At 37.1% G+C, this 18,214-nt stretch overlaps 1 protein-coding gene and 1 long non-coding RNA gene across 3 annotated transcripts in view; one reads left to right on the top strand and one right to left on the bottom strand.

The window, feature by feature from the left end:
- LOC149916248 (uncharacterized) overlaps positions 1-4,857 on the top strand; it is a 40,800-nt gene extending 35,943 nt beyond the window's left edge. For both annotated transcript variants that reach the window (XR_016470322.1, XR_016470323.1), the window contains exon 8: positions 1,910-4,857. This is a non-coding gene — a long non-coding RNA (uncharacterized LOC149916248). The remainder of the gene's footprint in view (positions 1-1,909) is intronic.
- Positions 1-18,214, bottom strand: part of TRPM1 (transient receptor potential cation channel subfamily M member 1) — a 93,718-nt gene that overhangs the window by 32,081 nt on the left and 43,423 nt on the right. The window contains exons 5-12 of the mRNA XM_090148762.1: positions 13,806-13,885; positions 12,836-13,031; positions 11,451-11,664; positions 10,671-10,795; positions 9,833-10,004; positions 7,094-7,268; positions 4,883-5,006; positions 29-101 (exon numbers count right to left, since the gene is read on the bottom strand). Coding sequence (XP_090004888.1) covers positions 29-101; positions 4,883-5,006; positions 7,094-7,268; positions 9,833-10,004; positions 10,671-10,795; positions 11,451-11,664; positions 12,836-13,031; positions 13,806-13,885 — 1,159 coding nt within the window. The remainder of the gene's footprint in view (positions 1-28; positions 102-4,882; positions 5,007-7,093; positions 7,269-9,832; positions 10,005-10,670; positions 10,796-11,450; positions 11,665-12,835; positions 13,032-13,805; positions 13,886-18,214) is intronic.

The raw sequence follows: 18,214 nt of genomic DNA, 5'->3' as shown, positions 1-18,214 counted from the left end.
TAGGAATCACAGTATACATCCACCCCACCTTTGAGGAGAGCAGTTAGGATAGACATCTCGATGTCCTGTTGCCCTTCAGACCCCATACGGAACACAGTGATCTAAAAGACAGCATTAAACCAAAACACAGAATTACAGTATACGAAAGATGGACACTAAGTGTACAGATAGGAAAAAAATACAAATACAAATAAAAATAGAGCAGAATGGTAAAGGTTTATTTTCTAAGGCTTGACATTTTTTAAAACATCCAGTTTCCACTAATTTTTTCCTTTTGAAATTACAATTTTACAAAAACTTTGATTTAAACTTTTTCAAAAGAGTTCCCGAACTAATCCCTACACCTAAATATGATAAACTTGCTGACATTCTTCACCAAACCCCAGAATTTTCACAAACAGAAACAAAACTGTCATGGCAAACCGATAATTTTCTCATATTTTGCAGTAATAAGAGAAATGCCAACCTGGAAAAAGGAAACACAAACTACCTGAAATAACTATGATGGCTTTAATGTTATTGACCATAACACTCGAAAATTTCGGAATGATGTTGTTTGCCACATACTGACCAGCAGGACAGATACAATTAATTTAAAAATCAGATATTTCTAGTCATATTTGCTTAACTGAGTCCATTCCAATTCTTTGCCTTTAAAAACAGCAATTCCTACAAAGCTTAGCCATTAAAGGAGCTACATATTAAACAATGAATAATTCAAAAGTGTATTCTATATTAATGATATTCTTTCTGAATAGAGACAACAAACCAACAATCTTTCACTTTCCAAAAACATCTCTGCATAGTAGATGTCAGCATTAAGTAGTGGGAATAGCAATTTTTTCAACATTTTGAATAGATTTTACTTCTACACAAAGATAAATGTTTGCCGCAACAACAAGAAGACATAAAAGAATTAAAGGAAAAGTTGTATTACAGAACAAGAAAGCAGACATAATTATAATCAAATGCAGCTTGTAAGCCTGCTTAGGTTGGGCAGTCAGCATTTGAATTTTGCTGATAGGCATTTTTAAATTCGAAGCAGTTTGGCTAAGGCAGCTGTTGGTTCTCTTTTCTCTATTAGTTCATCTAGAGAGGCTGACTTATAATCAACTTACTGTAGTTACACTTACAACCAACTTGACTTCTGATGAAAGCAAAGTACAGAATTCATCTTGGCACTATAGACATATAAATATATTAGTAGTACATTCATATTACTGGAATCATGGAATCATGTAATGGTTTGGGTTGGAAGAGACCTTAGATACTATCTTGTTCCAACCCCACTGCTATGGGTAAGGACACCTCCCACTAGACCAAGCTGCTCACAGCCTCATCCAGCCTGGCCTTCAGTGCTTCCAGGGAGGGGGCATCCACAACTTCTCTGGGCAACCTGTTCCAGTGTCCCACCACCCTCACAGTAAAGAATTTATTCCTAATACCTAGTCTAAATCTGCCCTCTTCAAGTTTAAAACCATTTCCCTTTGTCCTGTTACTACCTGCCCTAACAAAAAGTCCCTCCCCAGCCTTTTGTAGGCTCCCTTCAGGTACTGGAAGGCTGCTATAAGGTCCCCCTGGAGCTTCTCTAGGAAAGACTTCATATAATAATAAGCTGAGTATGCTAATCAAACTTCTGTTTGCAGAAGTAAAATACAAACAGATGGGTAAGTATTTGACTGCAACACAGAGTTGCAATATTAGAAAATACAGTGTTTGTTGTATTTTGCTCCAAGTAGCATTGGCAGGTGGATGAGTCCTTAGAGAATTTAGTTCCGACAAAAGTATTTAAATATATGCAGCAAAATTGAAATCTGGCCTTTATGAACTCAAAAATTAAGTAGTATCAGAATATGTCTGAAATAAAAAAACAGAGATAAAACTCAGAATGGTCCTTCTCTTCTTGCAGGAATCCCCCAGTGCTAAAGGGAATAAAGCATCAGATTTAGTGAACAATGGTGAGAAGAACATCGGAGAGAATATGGGAAAGAAGAAAGGACAATTAGGAGAACAGACTGCTATTATATTGTACAGGACATGAAAAACAACTGGTGAACGTTTAAATATTAAGTTATCTTGAAACCTATAGATATATAAGCAAGTATTCCTTGGCAGCTGAGATGAACATTATGTAGAAAAGCTGGAAGCATGAGTAAATACCAAGCATAATCTCAGGAAATGGGCAGCTTTTTGGAGAATGTGGAGAACATGAAACTAGTAGAAACACTGCAAGGAACTTAGTGAGTGCTTCACACAGATGCCCACACTCTAATCCTATCTCATTTCAGTTATCTTAGGACTCCTTCCTGAAAGGGGTCAGAAATGGCTTTATAGATAAATCCTCAGAGTCACTGGGCATATTCTTTCACGCATTTTTTTGACTCAGCCAAAATCTCCAAATGACATTAATTTGTACAGGCTTTATGCATGAAAAGGTAGGCTCCTAATGGTATGTCTATAGATAATACATTGGCATCATACCTTAAGAAGTGATTTGACTTACTGCTTGAAAATTTTCAAAACAATTTTAGTGTCCATATTTCCAAAGCAGAAGAAATAAAAAATAGCAAACATCATTAAGCTTCTTCACAACTTAAGTGTTCTTTATTATTTGCTAGTTGCCTTTTTATTTAATGAGAATTAAAGAGTGTTGAGCAATAGATCTGAACATCTCAGAGAATCAGAGTTCATCCAGAGGAGATGATTATCTAGATTTCTGGAGGATGTGTACACTCTTCTTGAGATTGGGGCACCAGGCATGATTCTAATCTGATGGAAGTTATTTCCTAATTTCAATCATTTAATTACTCAAGAAAAATGTAAAAATAATGCCTGGTTGGAATTTTCATCACTGTGGAACTGCCCATATGAAATGAGGACCAGCACAAAGCCTGATGTACCAATTTTGGGAAGTTTCTTTGTATTATGATGAGAATCATAGTGCTGAGCTTAGCACCAGCTGATGCCATATGCAGGATCATCATGTTAAGTAACAAGCTGTTGTGGTTTAACCCAGCAGGTGGCCGAGCACCACAAAGTCAATTGCTCACTCTCCCCTTTCCAGTGAGATGTGGGAGAATATCAGGAAAAAAAAAGTACAACATATGGTTGAGATAAAACTGTTTACTAAGACAGAGACAAGGAAAAGGATGATTGTTAGGACTATTCATAGACATATGAATGTACATAACAAGTAATGGACAAGCAATTGCTTACCACCCCCTGACCAACGTCCAGCTGGCCCCCCCTGAGCAGCAGAAGAGAAAAAGATCAACTCCCACTCCCTTCAAAAATCCTTCTGCATGATGCCATATGGTATGGAATGTCCCTTTGGACAATTTAATTCAGGTGTCCTAATTCTATTCCCTCCCAGTTCCTTGGTCCTTTGCTAAGAATGGCTTGGCTCTGTACCACACTGCTTAGCAGCAACTATAAACATCAGTGTGTTATCAATGTTATTTTCTTCCTAGAACCAAACACACAGCATCATACCAGACACTCCAAAGAAAACTATTCCATCCCAGCTGAAATTGAGACACTGCACAGAAAATACTGTTTTTTCTTCCCTCAGTATATCTTTGGGTAATATAGCAGGATGTACAGAACAATTAAACAATTACTTCTATCAAACAGAACTATAGTCCTTAGTGAAGAGTATGTGCTGTAAGGAATACTGTTCACTGTTTATTTAAAATTCTAAGGAGAAAGTTACAGATCATTTATTGTGTACTATATTAAGCTTGGGAAGAAATTAGATAATGGTTTGCTTCTAAGCTGACTAGAGACAGAAGATGAGCACTCTGCAGAAGGAAAACACACTTAGTATTGAGGGAGCATGAAACATAATTTTCCTAAGAAATTAAAAAACTTCCTTTTCTCAGCTTCAGGGTTAAAATATTTTCTTTACCAATGCCTGTGTTATAGCCATCACTTCCCTAGTGATAGAATTAGGCAACCCAAAGAATCATGGTCTGAGGAGAAAGATGTGCTAATTCTCTTGTTTCTATCTATAGAAATATGCAACTTAAGCAAAAAAATATAAATCTGTCAGCTGTATCTGTTCCAGCTGTAATTTGAAAACCATATAAAAACGTATTAAACTGTTTGTGTGCTATTAAAAAGCAGTTGCTTAAGATAAAAGAATGAAATGGAATTCTATCAAAACTCACAGGAAAGATCATATTTACAAAAATTCACCAGGACAATTAGACAGAAGAAACCACTCAAAAACTGCAAAGGTACAGTGAACACAATTTCAAGACTTTTTTCTCAACAGACGTGAACATTGAAGAATTTCTTTTCCTGAGCACACTTTTTTCTGCAGCTAAGTTATGCTAGACAGGCATGAATCACACTGAATGGTACAGTACATAGAACAGGCCTGTTGTAAACCAGGATCATGCACAACTGGGGTCATCAAGAACACTACACTTTCCAATTTCTTTTAAAGACTTGAATAGCCCATTTTGTTGGCATTGGAAGACGAAAACTGTAATGATGCCCCCTAAACATTTCTTACTCTTAGGAATTCTTTCTCCACTAATCTTTCCTGTACTTTCTGCAGTTGATGCTTTTTTTAAAATGCATTTATCTGAGTGTCTTAGTCTACTTTTTGGAAGTCCATACTTAGACTTGGGGTCTTGTAGAAAAAGACTCTATTTCTTACATAGGAGAAGAATCTGGAGCTGGTTTTAGAGGCTTTCCAGAAGACAAAATCTCTATTTCTAGGAGTCTAGGTTTATGAATGCATTATCATGTATACTTATGGGTCTCAAGAAAGAAAAAAATGTTGAACTGTAACTCTGGGAGAGTCACACTTTAAAGTACTTGCAAAAGTCTGGTCATAGCAATTATATTCATGAAATACTTTTAGGACACTTACAAGTTCCTTTTTTTTCATGCATTCCATCAGAATGATAAACAGTTGATGAGCTTGACTCCTGCTGTAGTTGAAGGTTTTCTGGATGGTTACTAGAAGCTGGTCCCTGAGAGATTCACTTATTATCCTAAATGATAAAGGAGACACAAAACAAGATGTTGTTGGAATTAGTATATGTGTAAGGAAGGTCTGCTGCTTGAGAAACATAATTTTTCATGCACCAGAGCAGTGATTTCATTTGAAAATAAATTAAAACACACAACATTTTGGCATTCAATATGGAAAGGTTGTGAAGTTTACAAAAAAAATAACAGTAATCAGGATATTTGTACCCTGGCTCTTGTGCATCTCAGCCCTTCAATATTGATTTAAAAACTGGCAAGGAATTTCAACTATCCTGTTGCCCTGGAATGGAATCTCTGTACTACAAGATGGCTCTTATTTTTTCTGTGACTGTGTATATATACTTCTGTTAAGTTCAGCCTTCAGAATTTCAGCAGTACACTTTACTGGACATGCATCTTTCCCTCTAAATGTTGCAAGATTCTTTGCATGAAGTCAAAAACACTACAATATTTCACACTAGCAGTATGTCACCTTGGTTATCTTTTACCTCTTAAACAGAGAGTTTAGTTGCTAGATTATGTGAAACCTCAAAATGCACACCCGAGAAATACAAAAAACAAAGATGATCTAAGAAAAAATTAGATTGAAAGAATTTCAGCAAAGATCAGAAACATCTGATCTCTCAAAGCAGTCTGAAACAGAGGCCATCCATTTTGACTGTTTTCCTTATAAAATACAAGTATTTTCAGGTACCAGCAAATATTACCAGCAGACAATCAGATCAGTGAGACAGCTGAGCTTGCCAAGTGCAGTAAAATTCAAAGTTCATTGTGAGAAAATTATTCTTTGTAATCTGACAGAAGGGATGCCAGAAATTTCTCACTACAGACCTGCGTTACCAGGTGAATACATTTATCTCATCATCATTATTGGAAAGGACAACTGGACAGTGTAACATGTGCATTGGGGAAGAGAGTCATGCAGCGAGCAGATCTCAAACAGATTGATCCTTAAAAGCTCCTTCAGTTTCTGTGTGCTGATAAAGAGGGATGGATGAGAAAGAAAAAAAAGAAAGTTTGATCTAATCTAAGGAGGCTTGTTCAACACAAAGAGAGATGTCATATCATAGATTCTGTTGGTAGGATTAAAGCTGTACTATATGTAAACCCAAAAATCCAGCATCAGAGCTGCTTTCCCACTTCAAGCACATAACATCTGCACTGTTTGAGAATAACAGTTATTTGGTTAATATTTAGTCCAATATAAGCTCCAACTTCAGCCATGGAAACAAACTATTTCTTCAGTGATTCTGTAATTAATAATTCAGCTGATTCTGTATTAACAGTTGGTATGGAGAAGATGTTATTTGATTGGGAAAAGCAGCATTTGAAATAGAAAATGGACTATTCTGCTTCCATTTGGAGTATCTATCAGGAGAGATTTTATACTCTGCAGAGAAGATGAGCTTTATGCTATAGGTTTTGTATCTTCTTTGAACAAATTGTACTCTCTACCGACAACAGCAGACAACCAACTGTAAAAATCACAAATTCCACAAAACACTGCATTAAAAGCTATTGTTGCAGGTTCATATGAGCAGTGAAGCAGAATGCTTCAGACAAATGTTTGGCTCTGGTCATGGCAGCACCGCTCTGCAGAAAATATCAAAGACACAAGAAAAAGCAAAAGAAGAAAGCCTGACATTTATTCAATCTGGCACTCTTGGAGCACGAATGTCATTCATACAGCACATTAGATGCAGGCAGTACATATTCTGCAAATACATGAACTATTAAAACTCAGCTCTAACCTGAGAAAAGGAGTAATTCTGGGAACCACTTGTTCCTCACTTCCAAAGCATCCAACTCAGCATCAAGTATCATGCAACAAATTTTGATGGATCTTGTATGACAGTGTGCTGCACTGAGACCAAGCTTATGTCAATAGGCTGTCAAATTCATTTGAAGTAGTAACAATTACTACTCATTAACACCAAGGAAAAGATCAAACAGGCAACAAAATCTGACAGCAGAATACCTCTGTTAGGAACATTTTGTATCTGAGCTTTTTTTCCAGAAAAACAAGGCATAATCCCTCACTGTCTCCCCTGAGCAAGACACAGTTTTAGTGAAAGTCTCACAGTCTTACCCTCCTTCTTCTGAATACTTGTGTGCAAATGACAGAATATCAGATGCTCGTCCACTACCATCGCAAATCACTACAGGGAGAGGAGGTTCTTCTCGTAGGCACTCCAAAACAATGGAGATAACATTGGGACCACCTTCCACAATAAGCCCAACTACAGGAACACCTTGTCCCAGCCCTGAAAATAAAAACAGAAGAGCAGAAACAAAAAAGAAGTGTAATTGAAACTGAGCTTAAGAGGTTGATATGAAGGGATGTGATTTTCTGTGTTACAGAATCACCTAAAACCAGAACAGTTAGGAAAAAATATGCTTATTTCACAGCCAGTGCCAAGGAAGGTGTCTGTATACTGTTTCAAAGTCTCAGAATGAAAACAGCAAGTCTCTTTGCAGTTATAATGTGGTTTAATCCACAGTAGGAAGCTGTGCTCCACATAGCTGTTGGCTTGCATCTCTGCCACAGTGGGATGGGGAGAGAATTGGGGGGAAAAAAAGGAAAACTTGGGTGTTAAGATGAAGGCAGCTGGAAGCAAAAAAAAAAAAAAAAAAAAAGAGAGAGAATACAAAAACAGTGATACACAACACACCACCAGACCAGACAAATGGTGAACTGTGTGTACTCTCTTGCAACAGACACCATGCACAGATAAACCAGCTAAACACCATCCTACTGTTACTTCATTAGCTCCACTGTTACTTGAATGGCTCCCTGCTACTATGTCTTTAATGTTTTAACTCTTCCTTGGTTACCTACAGGAAGTCTTCAGTAAGGTAACCTATGCCTATGCTTTCTCCTAAGATAGAAGTATGAATTTGGTGTCTTTATCATGAGGCTGAGATGGCTGGCCGATGGAAGAGACGACAGCTGAGCATCCCTTTGCTGTCCCTGCCTCACTGTGATCTCCAGGCATAGGATGACAAAGGGAAGCCCACAGGTCACACAGTCTCAGTAGTCTCAGTCACAAGATCACATGGGGAAATGAAGGACAAAACATTACCTGAAGGGGGATTAATCCCCCCACTGTAAGCATTTGAATTCAGTTCTTAATCTGTAAAATGACCAGCGTTTCGTAAGTAAGATGCACTTTTTTTTTTTTTTTGGTACAGTTGACTTCATGTTCTCATTCCTCTCTGAAGAATGGGAACACCATGGATAGTAACAGCAGAAGCTTCCTGACATCCTCCTGTCAATATACCCCAGCTCTGATAAGGAGTAGTCACAGAGCATTGGCTGGCCTCTGTGTCCATGAAATCCTCAGTGACTACTGCTAAAATTTCCAGAAGAGGTGCTAGTGCTTGAAGTGATTAAAAACAAACAGAACAACTCTCTGTACATTTTTACTAGTAAATGTACTGCAAAGCTTTACAGAATTCAAATATCCCAACTTTGCCCCTCTTGTGAAAAATCTCTTACTTAAATCAGAACCAATATCCCCAGCCCAAAGTGGTATCAAAAGAAATAACACAAAACATCTTGCCTCTGGGCCCTGACTTCCTTATCTTCCAAGCCAGTGCTCTCTTTAATAATGTTACAACACTCCCAGCACTTCTGCAGAAGACAAAGATGTTAAAAGCATTGCCATGTTAGCCATCTCAAATGTCTGTCTGGGGGCAACAGTGTGTGATACTGTCTCCATGCTCAAAGGCAAGGGGCATAGTTTTGGTGAGTCAACTTTCTTAAGCTAACTGGAGGTTAAAAAGAGTATGTGAAGACTATCCAGAACGCTTAGATATCTTCCAGCAGATCTCTACATGTATCTTTAGTCTTACCCAGCACTCCATTTTTCTGCTCTACTGTAAAGATAACTTAAACCCTAATGGAAACTTTTGTACAGCACAATGCAATTAGCATCCTGAATGCTTTGTTTTTCCTATTTTTATGGGCCTACCCCACCTCTGAAGGCATTTCTCATAAATCAGAAGGACGGCTTGTAGAACTGATATCTATTTTCCTGCAGCTTTTAATTCAAGTATGGAATCTAAGACTAATACATTTCTCTTTATCATCTCTGATTTACTTTAACTTGCTAGAAAGCCATCATTACTAGCATTTCTTATTTATTTCATCTCTAATTTTTTCAGTAAAAATGTCATTTAAAATGCATTTTCCTTAAATAATGATGAAAACAAATCTAGAAAATTGTTTTAGAGAGGACGTTAACTGACATAAATTTTAAAACTACATGAAACTCAAAATATAAAAACACCAATGTGAAAAGTAAAAATGCTGAGCTATGTCGGGAAGATCACAGAATTTTAAGTGCAATATTTCAAATGAAACCAATCCATACAAAAGAGAAAAAAAAAAACCTTTTGTAATAACACCTGGAATCAGAAGCCACAGAGATAAAGAGGATTCCCATAAATGGGATGTGCAGAAGATCATCTCATTCTGTGCGTTTACTGATGCTTAAGAATTCTTTCCAGAAATGCATAAATATTTTATATTTTCCTTTCTTTAAATTCTTACTGCTTTGAACCTTCATATCACTATTATTTTTCAATCTTTTCATCCTTCTTTTATGTCATTTTCTTTTACTTTTCTGGGTTTTCTATGATGTTAGACGTGGGTTCTTCCATCACTATTCAGACATCGTATGTCTACCTTAGTCTCACAGTCCCGAAACTCCTGCTAGGAAGAGCTGGTAGAAACACTTAATTTCAATACCATGAAGTATTTCTAGTCCTTCTACCCTCCCTTCCCTTAATGTGCTATGTTTACAACTTGCCCCACTGTACTTACGTGTATTAATTTTCTGGAGAGAAATGTGTTTTTCCAATTGACGTCGTAACTTCACTTCAGCTCCATATTTACCTAGAGTACCATTGTCTGCCAGAATGAAATGGGTGTGGGAACTGTTGAGCACAGAAAGCTTGCTTAGAGGATTTGACATTGTTTGGTAAACACGTGTTACCTGTCAAAAGATTAGGTGCACCTGGATTAGAACTATGAAACAAACATGAAAATCCTCCAGTGTTCAACAAAAGCACACACCTTATGAGGAAACAAATCAACCAGATCTTTATAATTGAAAACATAGGAGAATTAGAAAAAGAGCTTGTCTTTATACTCAAAACTTGAACTCTTCACAGCAATGTTTTCATTGGAGGATAACAGTCATGTTTGTACATTCTTTTATATTTTCACCTACCCTCATTGATGTACCGCCCTTGATCACACCCTTCCTTACTCTCACTGCTTTAGGAATTACATTCCTGCTTGGAGTCACCAGAAATTAATATACCACTGCTGAGTACCTTATATAATAAATGCAAGTCTTGTACACATAAAAGTACTTAAATGATATATAACGCACACAGCATAGACACACTGAAGGTGGAACCTAAAACAAACTTTTACCAGAGAGGACTTTAACACTGAAAGTAATGGAAACATCACTACCTCTGGGTATGCTTTGCAGTTATATATACAATACTGTCAAATATATTTGAACAGTAGCTTTTCTTTAAGGAGTTTTCTAATTTCAGCAATGCTCTAGAAACAGTGAAAATTAATACTCCAAATAGATGAGCTGTCTATTTCATTACTTTAATTACATGTTAATTCCTTAAAGACTTACATCTTTTCCTATCAGATCTTCCTTGTTTTCTACAATGCCCCATGGTGCAATTCCTATGGCACAGATTCGTCCTCTGGATTTTGAAGAATGGTCTTTCAAGGCATCTCCCACATGACGAATGACACCTATAGATAAATCTCATTGAATTAAATCTTGTCCCTATTGAGAGAGATTACCAAATATTGAATTCTTCCTCTTACTTCTCACTGAGATCCCTGTTTTTCCGGGCTGCATTCACTACCTAAACTGGTACCTATTTATAATAGAACATGCAATGCAGACAAACCCATGCTTGTATTTTGCAGTTGCATGTAAACCTCAGAGGCCTGGTTTTTTCACATCGTTATTCTGAATTCACTCATGTCTTGGAAAGACTTACCCAGTTACTTAAGTTCCCATAGCATTCTTTGAAGATGAATTGTACAACCGATATTAACATAAAATGAATTTTAAAAAATAGCACCTGAAAAGCCCCCAGCAGTGAGAGGCTAATCAACCACTGAAAAAAAAATGTACCATATCTAGTGGCAGATTCCTTGCTACTAAAATCAAAGACAATAACCTTCTTCAGAAGAAACACTGTGTAATGCAAATCAACAACTGGCAGAATATTTTACTGTCTGGGCTGGATAGATCAATGCAAATCATTACAGTTCTATTTTTTTAGTCTAGTGGCTAATAACTCTTTCATGAAGACTTAAATTTTATGTCTTTGGGAAAGAATAGTAACTGAAAATCAGTGAATTCTCAAGTAAACTAAAAGTGCTGGTAATTGTTTACCTGTACTAACACCTCCAGTGAAAATCCAGGCTCCGGTGGTCATGGCAGCCTTTATCAGACCTTTTCCAAATACTTGTTTCAGTTTCGGCTGCATTTCAAAGTTCTGGAGGCCTCCATGGACAGAGATTAAGAGTTTGGGCAATTCTAGTTGCCAGTCTTTCACCATGAGATGCAGCAGAGAATCTGGTTTGGTGTCATACGACACACGGATATACTGAAAAGATCAATGCATGATATTATCTATCTATTCTGTAAATTGTCCATTGACTAAGCACAGAGTGATTATATTAAGCCCCCAGTTTCAAAAAAAGAATTCACAAATATTAAGCAATTTAAGGTTAATTTTATCTGCTGTTTATATTTAGTAGAAATAGGTTAAATGCTTTGCTATTAGGAATTTACTGGTAACATCTGAATTTAAAAGAGCAGCTTTCTTCTCCCTTCCTTCAAAACTGACTATGAGCAAGCTCCTGTAACAAACCTACACTGTTGGAGGCTAGCTGTTCTAAATGACTGCTTTTTTATCTTTCCTAAAATCTTGGTTTGATTGCTAGAGACCCAGTGATCATTATGAGAAATAAGAGGCCTATGTTACAGTTATCCCATTCACTGTGTATATAAGTATTTGATGTCTGAAAGAACAGTTTCTACTACTCACAGTTTAATTCTGCCTTTGTGACATCTTTTCAAACTATCATCCTATGAAACAAAACTACAGAACAACCTAGTGCTTATTTCTGCTTTAAAAACAAACCAATCAGCGCTAACAAAAATCAAGCCCTCCTATATATTTTAGACAAGTTTTTGCAGTGAGTTGTTTCAATTGGCAGTCTTCGCAGAGAGATATGGAAGCAAATATAGAGAATAACAAATCCAGGTCTGAATCTGAGTGGCAAGACAGGAAGAGATTTTTCGTGGAAACTTGAATGTTGTTACTTCCACTGCTCAGAAAATTTAAAGGTCTATTTTCCAGGTCCAAGAAGCTTCTGTCTTTCAGGAAAGCTAGATTCATTTCTATTTTTAATAGATGTGAAACCTTAAAAAAAATGTATATCCAGCCTGGGTTATTTGGCCCATAATCTAACAAGCCTAGAACAGACTGAATCTTGGGCATTATATGCCTACCCAGATGACATTTACTAACAGTAACTTTAGTGAAGGTGTTTCTTCAAGATATTTTAAGGTGCTCTCTAGGTAGGCATTATTTTTTTATTCTCACTTCTCTCTTGCTTACTCTTTTTCACCATCCTGTTCACATCTTTCTTAGGAAGTGAAGAGAATTCCTTTGGTTTCAACAAACTATGTACTGTGCAAGCTGAAATCTTGACATGTTTCTATTAAGCTAGCATATGAAATGAGTATCATAAAGTTGGCTATGGCCTTACCATGGCCTTATTTGAATGTCCTCCTCCCTGGAATTCAAGGTTTCCATAAGCATCAGTTGGGTACGTTTGGGTGTGTTTGCTGACAGACCACTTTTCTGGCTGAGCTTCCACTTGTTTTGTTTCTTCTCCATTTTTATTAGCTGTTGTACTTGGAGGAGGTGGAATATGCTGGTTAATGAGCTGTCCACAGCAGCACCTGAAAGTTAAAATTTTAAGTAAAATTGAATACTGCATCTTCAGAATCATCTTGTGATTAAAAATATAAATATATAATAAATCCAATATTGAGCTGACCATGCCTGGCTCCACATGGATCACAGAAACATCTCTAGGTCATATCTGCCACATTTACCTACACAAATGCCAGAATTAGTACCCACAAGTGTTTCCTTACAAGCAAGGACTATACATATCACTTCACTTCTATGATGATCAGGATGGAATTTCTATGCTAGAAGACAGGGGAAGAAGAGTGCAGAAGTGACTGTTACTTGGAGGGGACAGCTAGTATGGAACAAACAGCTACTTTGTCCAAACAGCTTGGACTACAATTTAGATAGTTCACACAGCAGCACTTATTGTTTGAACTAAGAAATCCATTCCTCCTTGCATAGTATTGTTATTGGTAATGCTGTACATCCAAACCTGTGAAGAGCAGTATCATTTACATCAAAACACACAATAGTGCATCCTTGCTTTCAAAATTCAGTATGAAATTATGCTCTTATTTGCAATACTAAGAACTAACAGCTCACTGCCCCTCCTGCACAACTTCATCATCTCTGTATGCTACATCCCACAGCTCTGTACAGACTAGGGTGAAATCATGCCTTATACTTTTGTTGTCTGTCAATCTCATCTTACGGGCAATAAGTAAACTTGGTCCCACTTTCACCTGTCTAAACAAATATAGTCCAGTTTCATCATTATTAACTTTTCTGTCAGCAAAGGCAAAAATTTCAAATGTTACCTGCTAATGTCTTTGTTGTTGGCAATTACATAAATGCATTCTCTTTTTGAAAAGGTCTTCTCTATCCAAGCCTTCTGACCCTTAAAGAAAGAAAAAAATAAAAGGAAAAATAATTAAAGATTCCTGCAACAAATACAGTAACATTTCCATTCTATTTTTAAATACAAGCATTTAATTCAGTAAATCAGCTCTAAACACAACATACATCTACCCATGAAGCAAGTAGGTGATGTAAGTTTGGATAAAATTCAAACTTTGAACATGTGTAAAAATCTTTGAACACAAACATATTTGTCTTGATGGCACAAAGGGTAGCCAAAGCTCTTCCAAAAATGCAGTTGCTCCTTTCTAATTTAGCAATTAGTAAATGGACTTAAAATAGTACAGAAATAATGCAGCCTAAGCTGTGACATAAAAAAATTGACAGCATTTAATCAAAAAAATTATTTAGTAAAGTTATTTGTACAAAGAAATTGCTTCCCAAAAACTTTCTCTAGTATGATTAATAGTCTCAGATTCTTATTTTCCTCTTTAAAAATAAAGTTCTAGTTATTCCTAAAGTCATTCCTAACTCAACAATAGCGTATGTACTGGGAGGAAGAAAGTGATTGAACATTTGACAGAAAAAATACAAACTCTACAGCTACGGTGACAACTGTGACACAAAATGAGGAAAACAACCTTGAAGACAAAATAGAATTTCCAATTTTGGTGTGTCTGTAAATTAGGTTAAATTAGACCAATCTCACAACCATTTAAAAAACATAAAATGTAGGCAACCTAGAACAGAATCAGAGATCTGTGCAATGAGGCTAGAAAACCTACAGTAGAACTGCAGTCCAGTTAGGTCTGGGAATCCTGAAGGCTATGGGTTTAGAAATGGCTGCAGGCCACTTTCCCATACTTTTGGACTTGTCCATTTATCATCAGTTAGGCAAAGTACCATCATGACTGGCATACTAAACAAATGTTTAGTAGTAAATTACATAAAGAAGACTCAAAAGGAACTTTTAAATTAAAAAGGTATAAAAATGTTAAAGCACTCACAATTTTATGATGTGAATAAACTTGCCTTGCTGCTTCTAAGTTTGAATTAAGGAACTAGTATTAATGCATTTTTCAAGTAGTAAGCAAAAGTCATGTATTTTGTTTTAGCTTCCCCTATGGAAATGAAATTTTTGCAGAGACAAAACACTAAAAATGATGTGAACTTTCAGGGTTCCATCATTAAAAAAATGGGACTTCCTTAAAAAAGTAGTAAAAACCTTACCTGATTTCCTGACTAAAGTGAACAGCAGATTTCTGTCAGAAGAAAGCTCTGTCAGCCCCTCTGGTACTAGCTTAGAGAACAGACTAGCCCCTAAGTGCTGCACAGCCTCCAGCATGATGAATAAATGAATCCCAAACCACACAGTACCCAGACTCACTGCCCTTTTACAATTACATCCAGTGGTGTTACATGTGCGTATGCGCACCATACTAACTTATGGACTTTTAAGGTTATAAAACAAGCTTAACAGGATCCTTATACAGGGGTCACATCCACTGAAAAAAAAAAATTTTTGGCTTGTTAGATAAGAACCTGTTTTTTTGTCTGAATAAATTTTTGCACTTGTGTGCAAATCATTGATCAATTGACAAAACGGCCCAAATCAGTTTCACAGGGTGGGATGCATTCTCCACTATACAGCCGGAAACAGATTCTTCACGTTCAACGCTTCTATAGAGAACACTGGAGAATCTAAGCTAGAATATCAGAACAACTTGGATTTTCACACCATGTTATTGATTATTGTTTTACCTCATAGCTTGTCAAAGAACAATTTTTTCTATTTCATGTACTTCACATGAAAATAACTACTTAGCTGCTGAATTAAATCACAGATTTAATATTTGTGTTTGGACAGAAGCTTTTGCATCTTGCTTTCTAAAACGAGGTCTACATTACAGCTGAGCTCTCAGCTGTGCATTCATTATTAAAAACCCTGTGATAGGAAGTCTATTATCTACAGCTATCCTGAAAACATTACATTCTCACACCTAAAAACCCTGCTAGAGCTCAGTCACTATAGGAACTACAGTTGGACAACACATTATGCTCCACTGGTTTGTTTTTTCAGTGCTAATGAGAGGAAGGCAAAAGCAGGCATTACAGATCACGAGAAATAAAAACTCAGCACATTTGGTCAGCCTTTGAAGTTTCACTGCTTTTGTCTGCTTAATCTGCTTAACCAAAGCTTGATTATAATCCAGTGCAAATACTTGAGCAGATATTCGTGTCAGAAAATGGGTAATTTCCCCACTTGTTTGAAACAGGTTCTGTACATGTCTATGTCTGGATTGAAATGAGGAAAAATGCAAGGATATACACTGTCCCTTGTGAGTTTTTAAAAAATTAAGCACTTTTAAAATACCTTAGAATGGACAGGTTCTGAAAGAACTCTGGCTAATCAGCTACAGTTTTCAGACCACAAACAGGAGTGTTGGGTTGCAAGAGAAATAAATGCTACTAGAAAGATAAAGGCAACAAAAAACACTGCAGGTTTTCCACAGACCTCTGAGAAACAATTGAAAAAAATTAGCAAGACCCCAATTTGCTGATAGTAATCAAATTCAACCCTGCTTCTTATTGCAAATTCTGGATGTACCTATCAGTACCTGATCTTGGAAAAATCACACTTTAGGTGCTCAGAAGCATGTTTGTTCTCTTTTATGAGAACCGACTACAGGTCTCCTAGGTTATGATCAAAACCAAATCAAACCACTGCAAATTCTTGGTCTTCCACCTAGAAATCAACATATTGCCAGGAAATGGTGTTAAATGATGCTGGGTTTTATGATTCCTTGTCATGGATTTTTTTGGTCCCAGTAGCATTGAAAGAGGACTTTCAGAAAAGACTGGAGTTGTTAGTTTGTACATAAGTTAACTAATGAGTTAACAAAACTAAGATTCTAAAAGAGTATCTCCTTTAGAGCATAAGCATTAATAAACACGAGAATTAGTTCTACAAAGACCAGTTGTTCCTGTCATATCATAAGTGAACTCCACTGTTTGCTGGGAAGTGAAATAATGCTGGGGGGAAGGAGGGCAGAGATGAAAGTTGCAGTGTCACTGGAGTACATCCAAAACCCAAACTGAATCAGACCTAAAAGCAGCGTAATCAGACCTCTCAACTGTAACGTTCCCCAAAAAATGACGCTCCTTGCAATATGGACCTGCTTTTGCTGGACAGGCTGGCAAGCCTGGCAGGCTGGGCACAGGATGGGATGAAGCTTTGCCCCTGTCGTGCAGTCAGACAGCATTCATTGTAGGACATCTCTTTGGCACCTGAGGCCCTACTGTAAGAGCACACACACCCAGCTGCTGTGCTCCAGTGAAGATCTGTCATGCTGGGCATAGCTGGGCAGCAGAGAAGCCAGCCCACAGACAGTTGCACCTGGTGCACAGGGCCATGGACAGATGCAATGAGGGAGGAGACAGGGGGCCAAAAAAGTGTTAGGCGTAATACAGGCTAAAGTAAACACAGAATAATATAAACATGGAGTTGGCTGGGCAGCAGCTTATTTTGATGAGAAAGAAAGAAATAACCAGAAGTGGAATGAAATTCAGACTGTGAACACATGCATGGTTTAAGCACAAGTCCATTTGTTGTGTGAACAAGTCTGCAGACTTCTGTAAATACCATTCAGGTAATCAAATTCCACTGCTGTTATCTGAGGGGAAAAAAGAAAACACAACAACTCTGCCCAATAATCAATTAGGAAAAAAAGAAATCAATGTATCAGCAGAATCTCTATTATCTAGGACCTTAAAAATCAATAGTAGAGGGATTTCTACTTTGAGCTGCTTTGAATGGCAACTTCCCAATTATACTATCTAATAGGCAGGTCCTTTTCAGAGGGTCATAAATGGGACATCTGAAAGCACCAGTGTAGATGCTGTGTCATGGTACACAGCTCCTCAGCTTTAGAGCAGACTCATGTCTGGCCAGTGGTTCTTGTGCTTGTTCTCATTTACAAGCATTGAAGCACCATCCCTAGATGAGTACTTCTCTAGTTTTCCTTTCTTCCAGAAATAAGCACCTTCCTTCCTCTGTAGCTGAAGAAACTTGCAAATGGCTATATCCGAGGTGCATTTCCAAATGAGCTATCCTTTTACCTCAAATCCACTACAGATATCTGTGAGTCTCTTCTACATATCCAGTATGCACAGGTTCATGCTGAATTTGCAATAGACTTGGCTTTTCAAGGCTGATGGGGTTAGTTCCCTTTAGTAATCTAATGCTCACTGGGATGTTACTGAGAAAGTGAAATACCAAATAATATTTGCAACAAGGAGGATCTCCTATGTTGATTGATAATAAGCATCAAAAAAGGAGTAAAGATAGTTACAAGATTCCTTCAAATGA

The sequence above is a fragment of the Phasianus colchicus genome, chromosome 12 (genome assembly GCF_987193195.1).
Source record: "Phasianus colchicus chromosome 12, bPhaCol1.hap1.1, whole genome shotgun sequence".
In the NCBI taxonomy this organism is placed as follows: domain Eukaryota; kingdom Metazoa; phylum Chordata; class Aves; order Galliformes; family Phasianidae; genus Phasianus; species Phasianus colchicus.
This window is presented reverse-complemented; position numbering and strand designations above follow the sequence as displayed.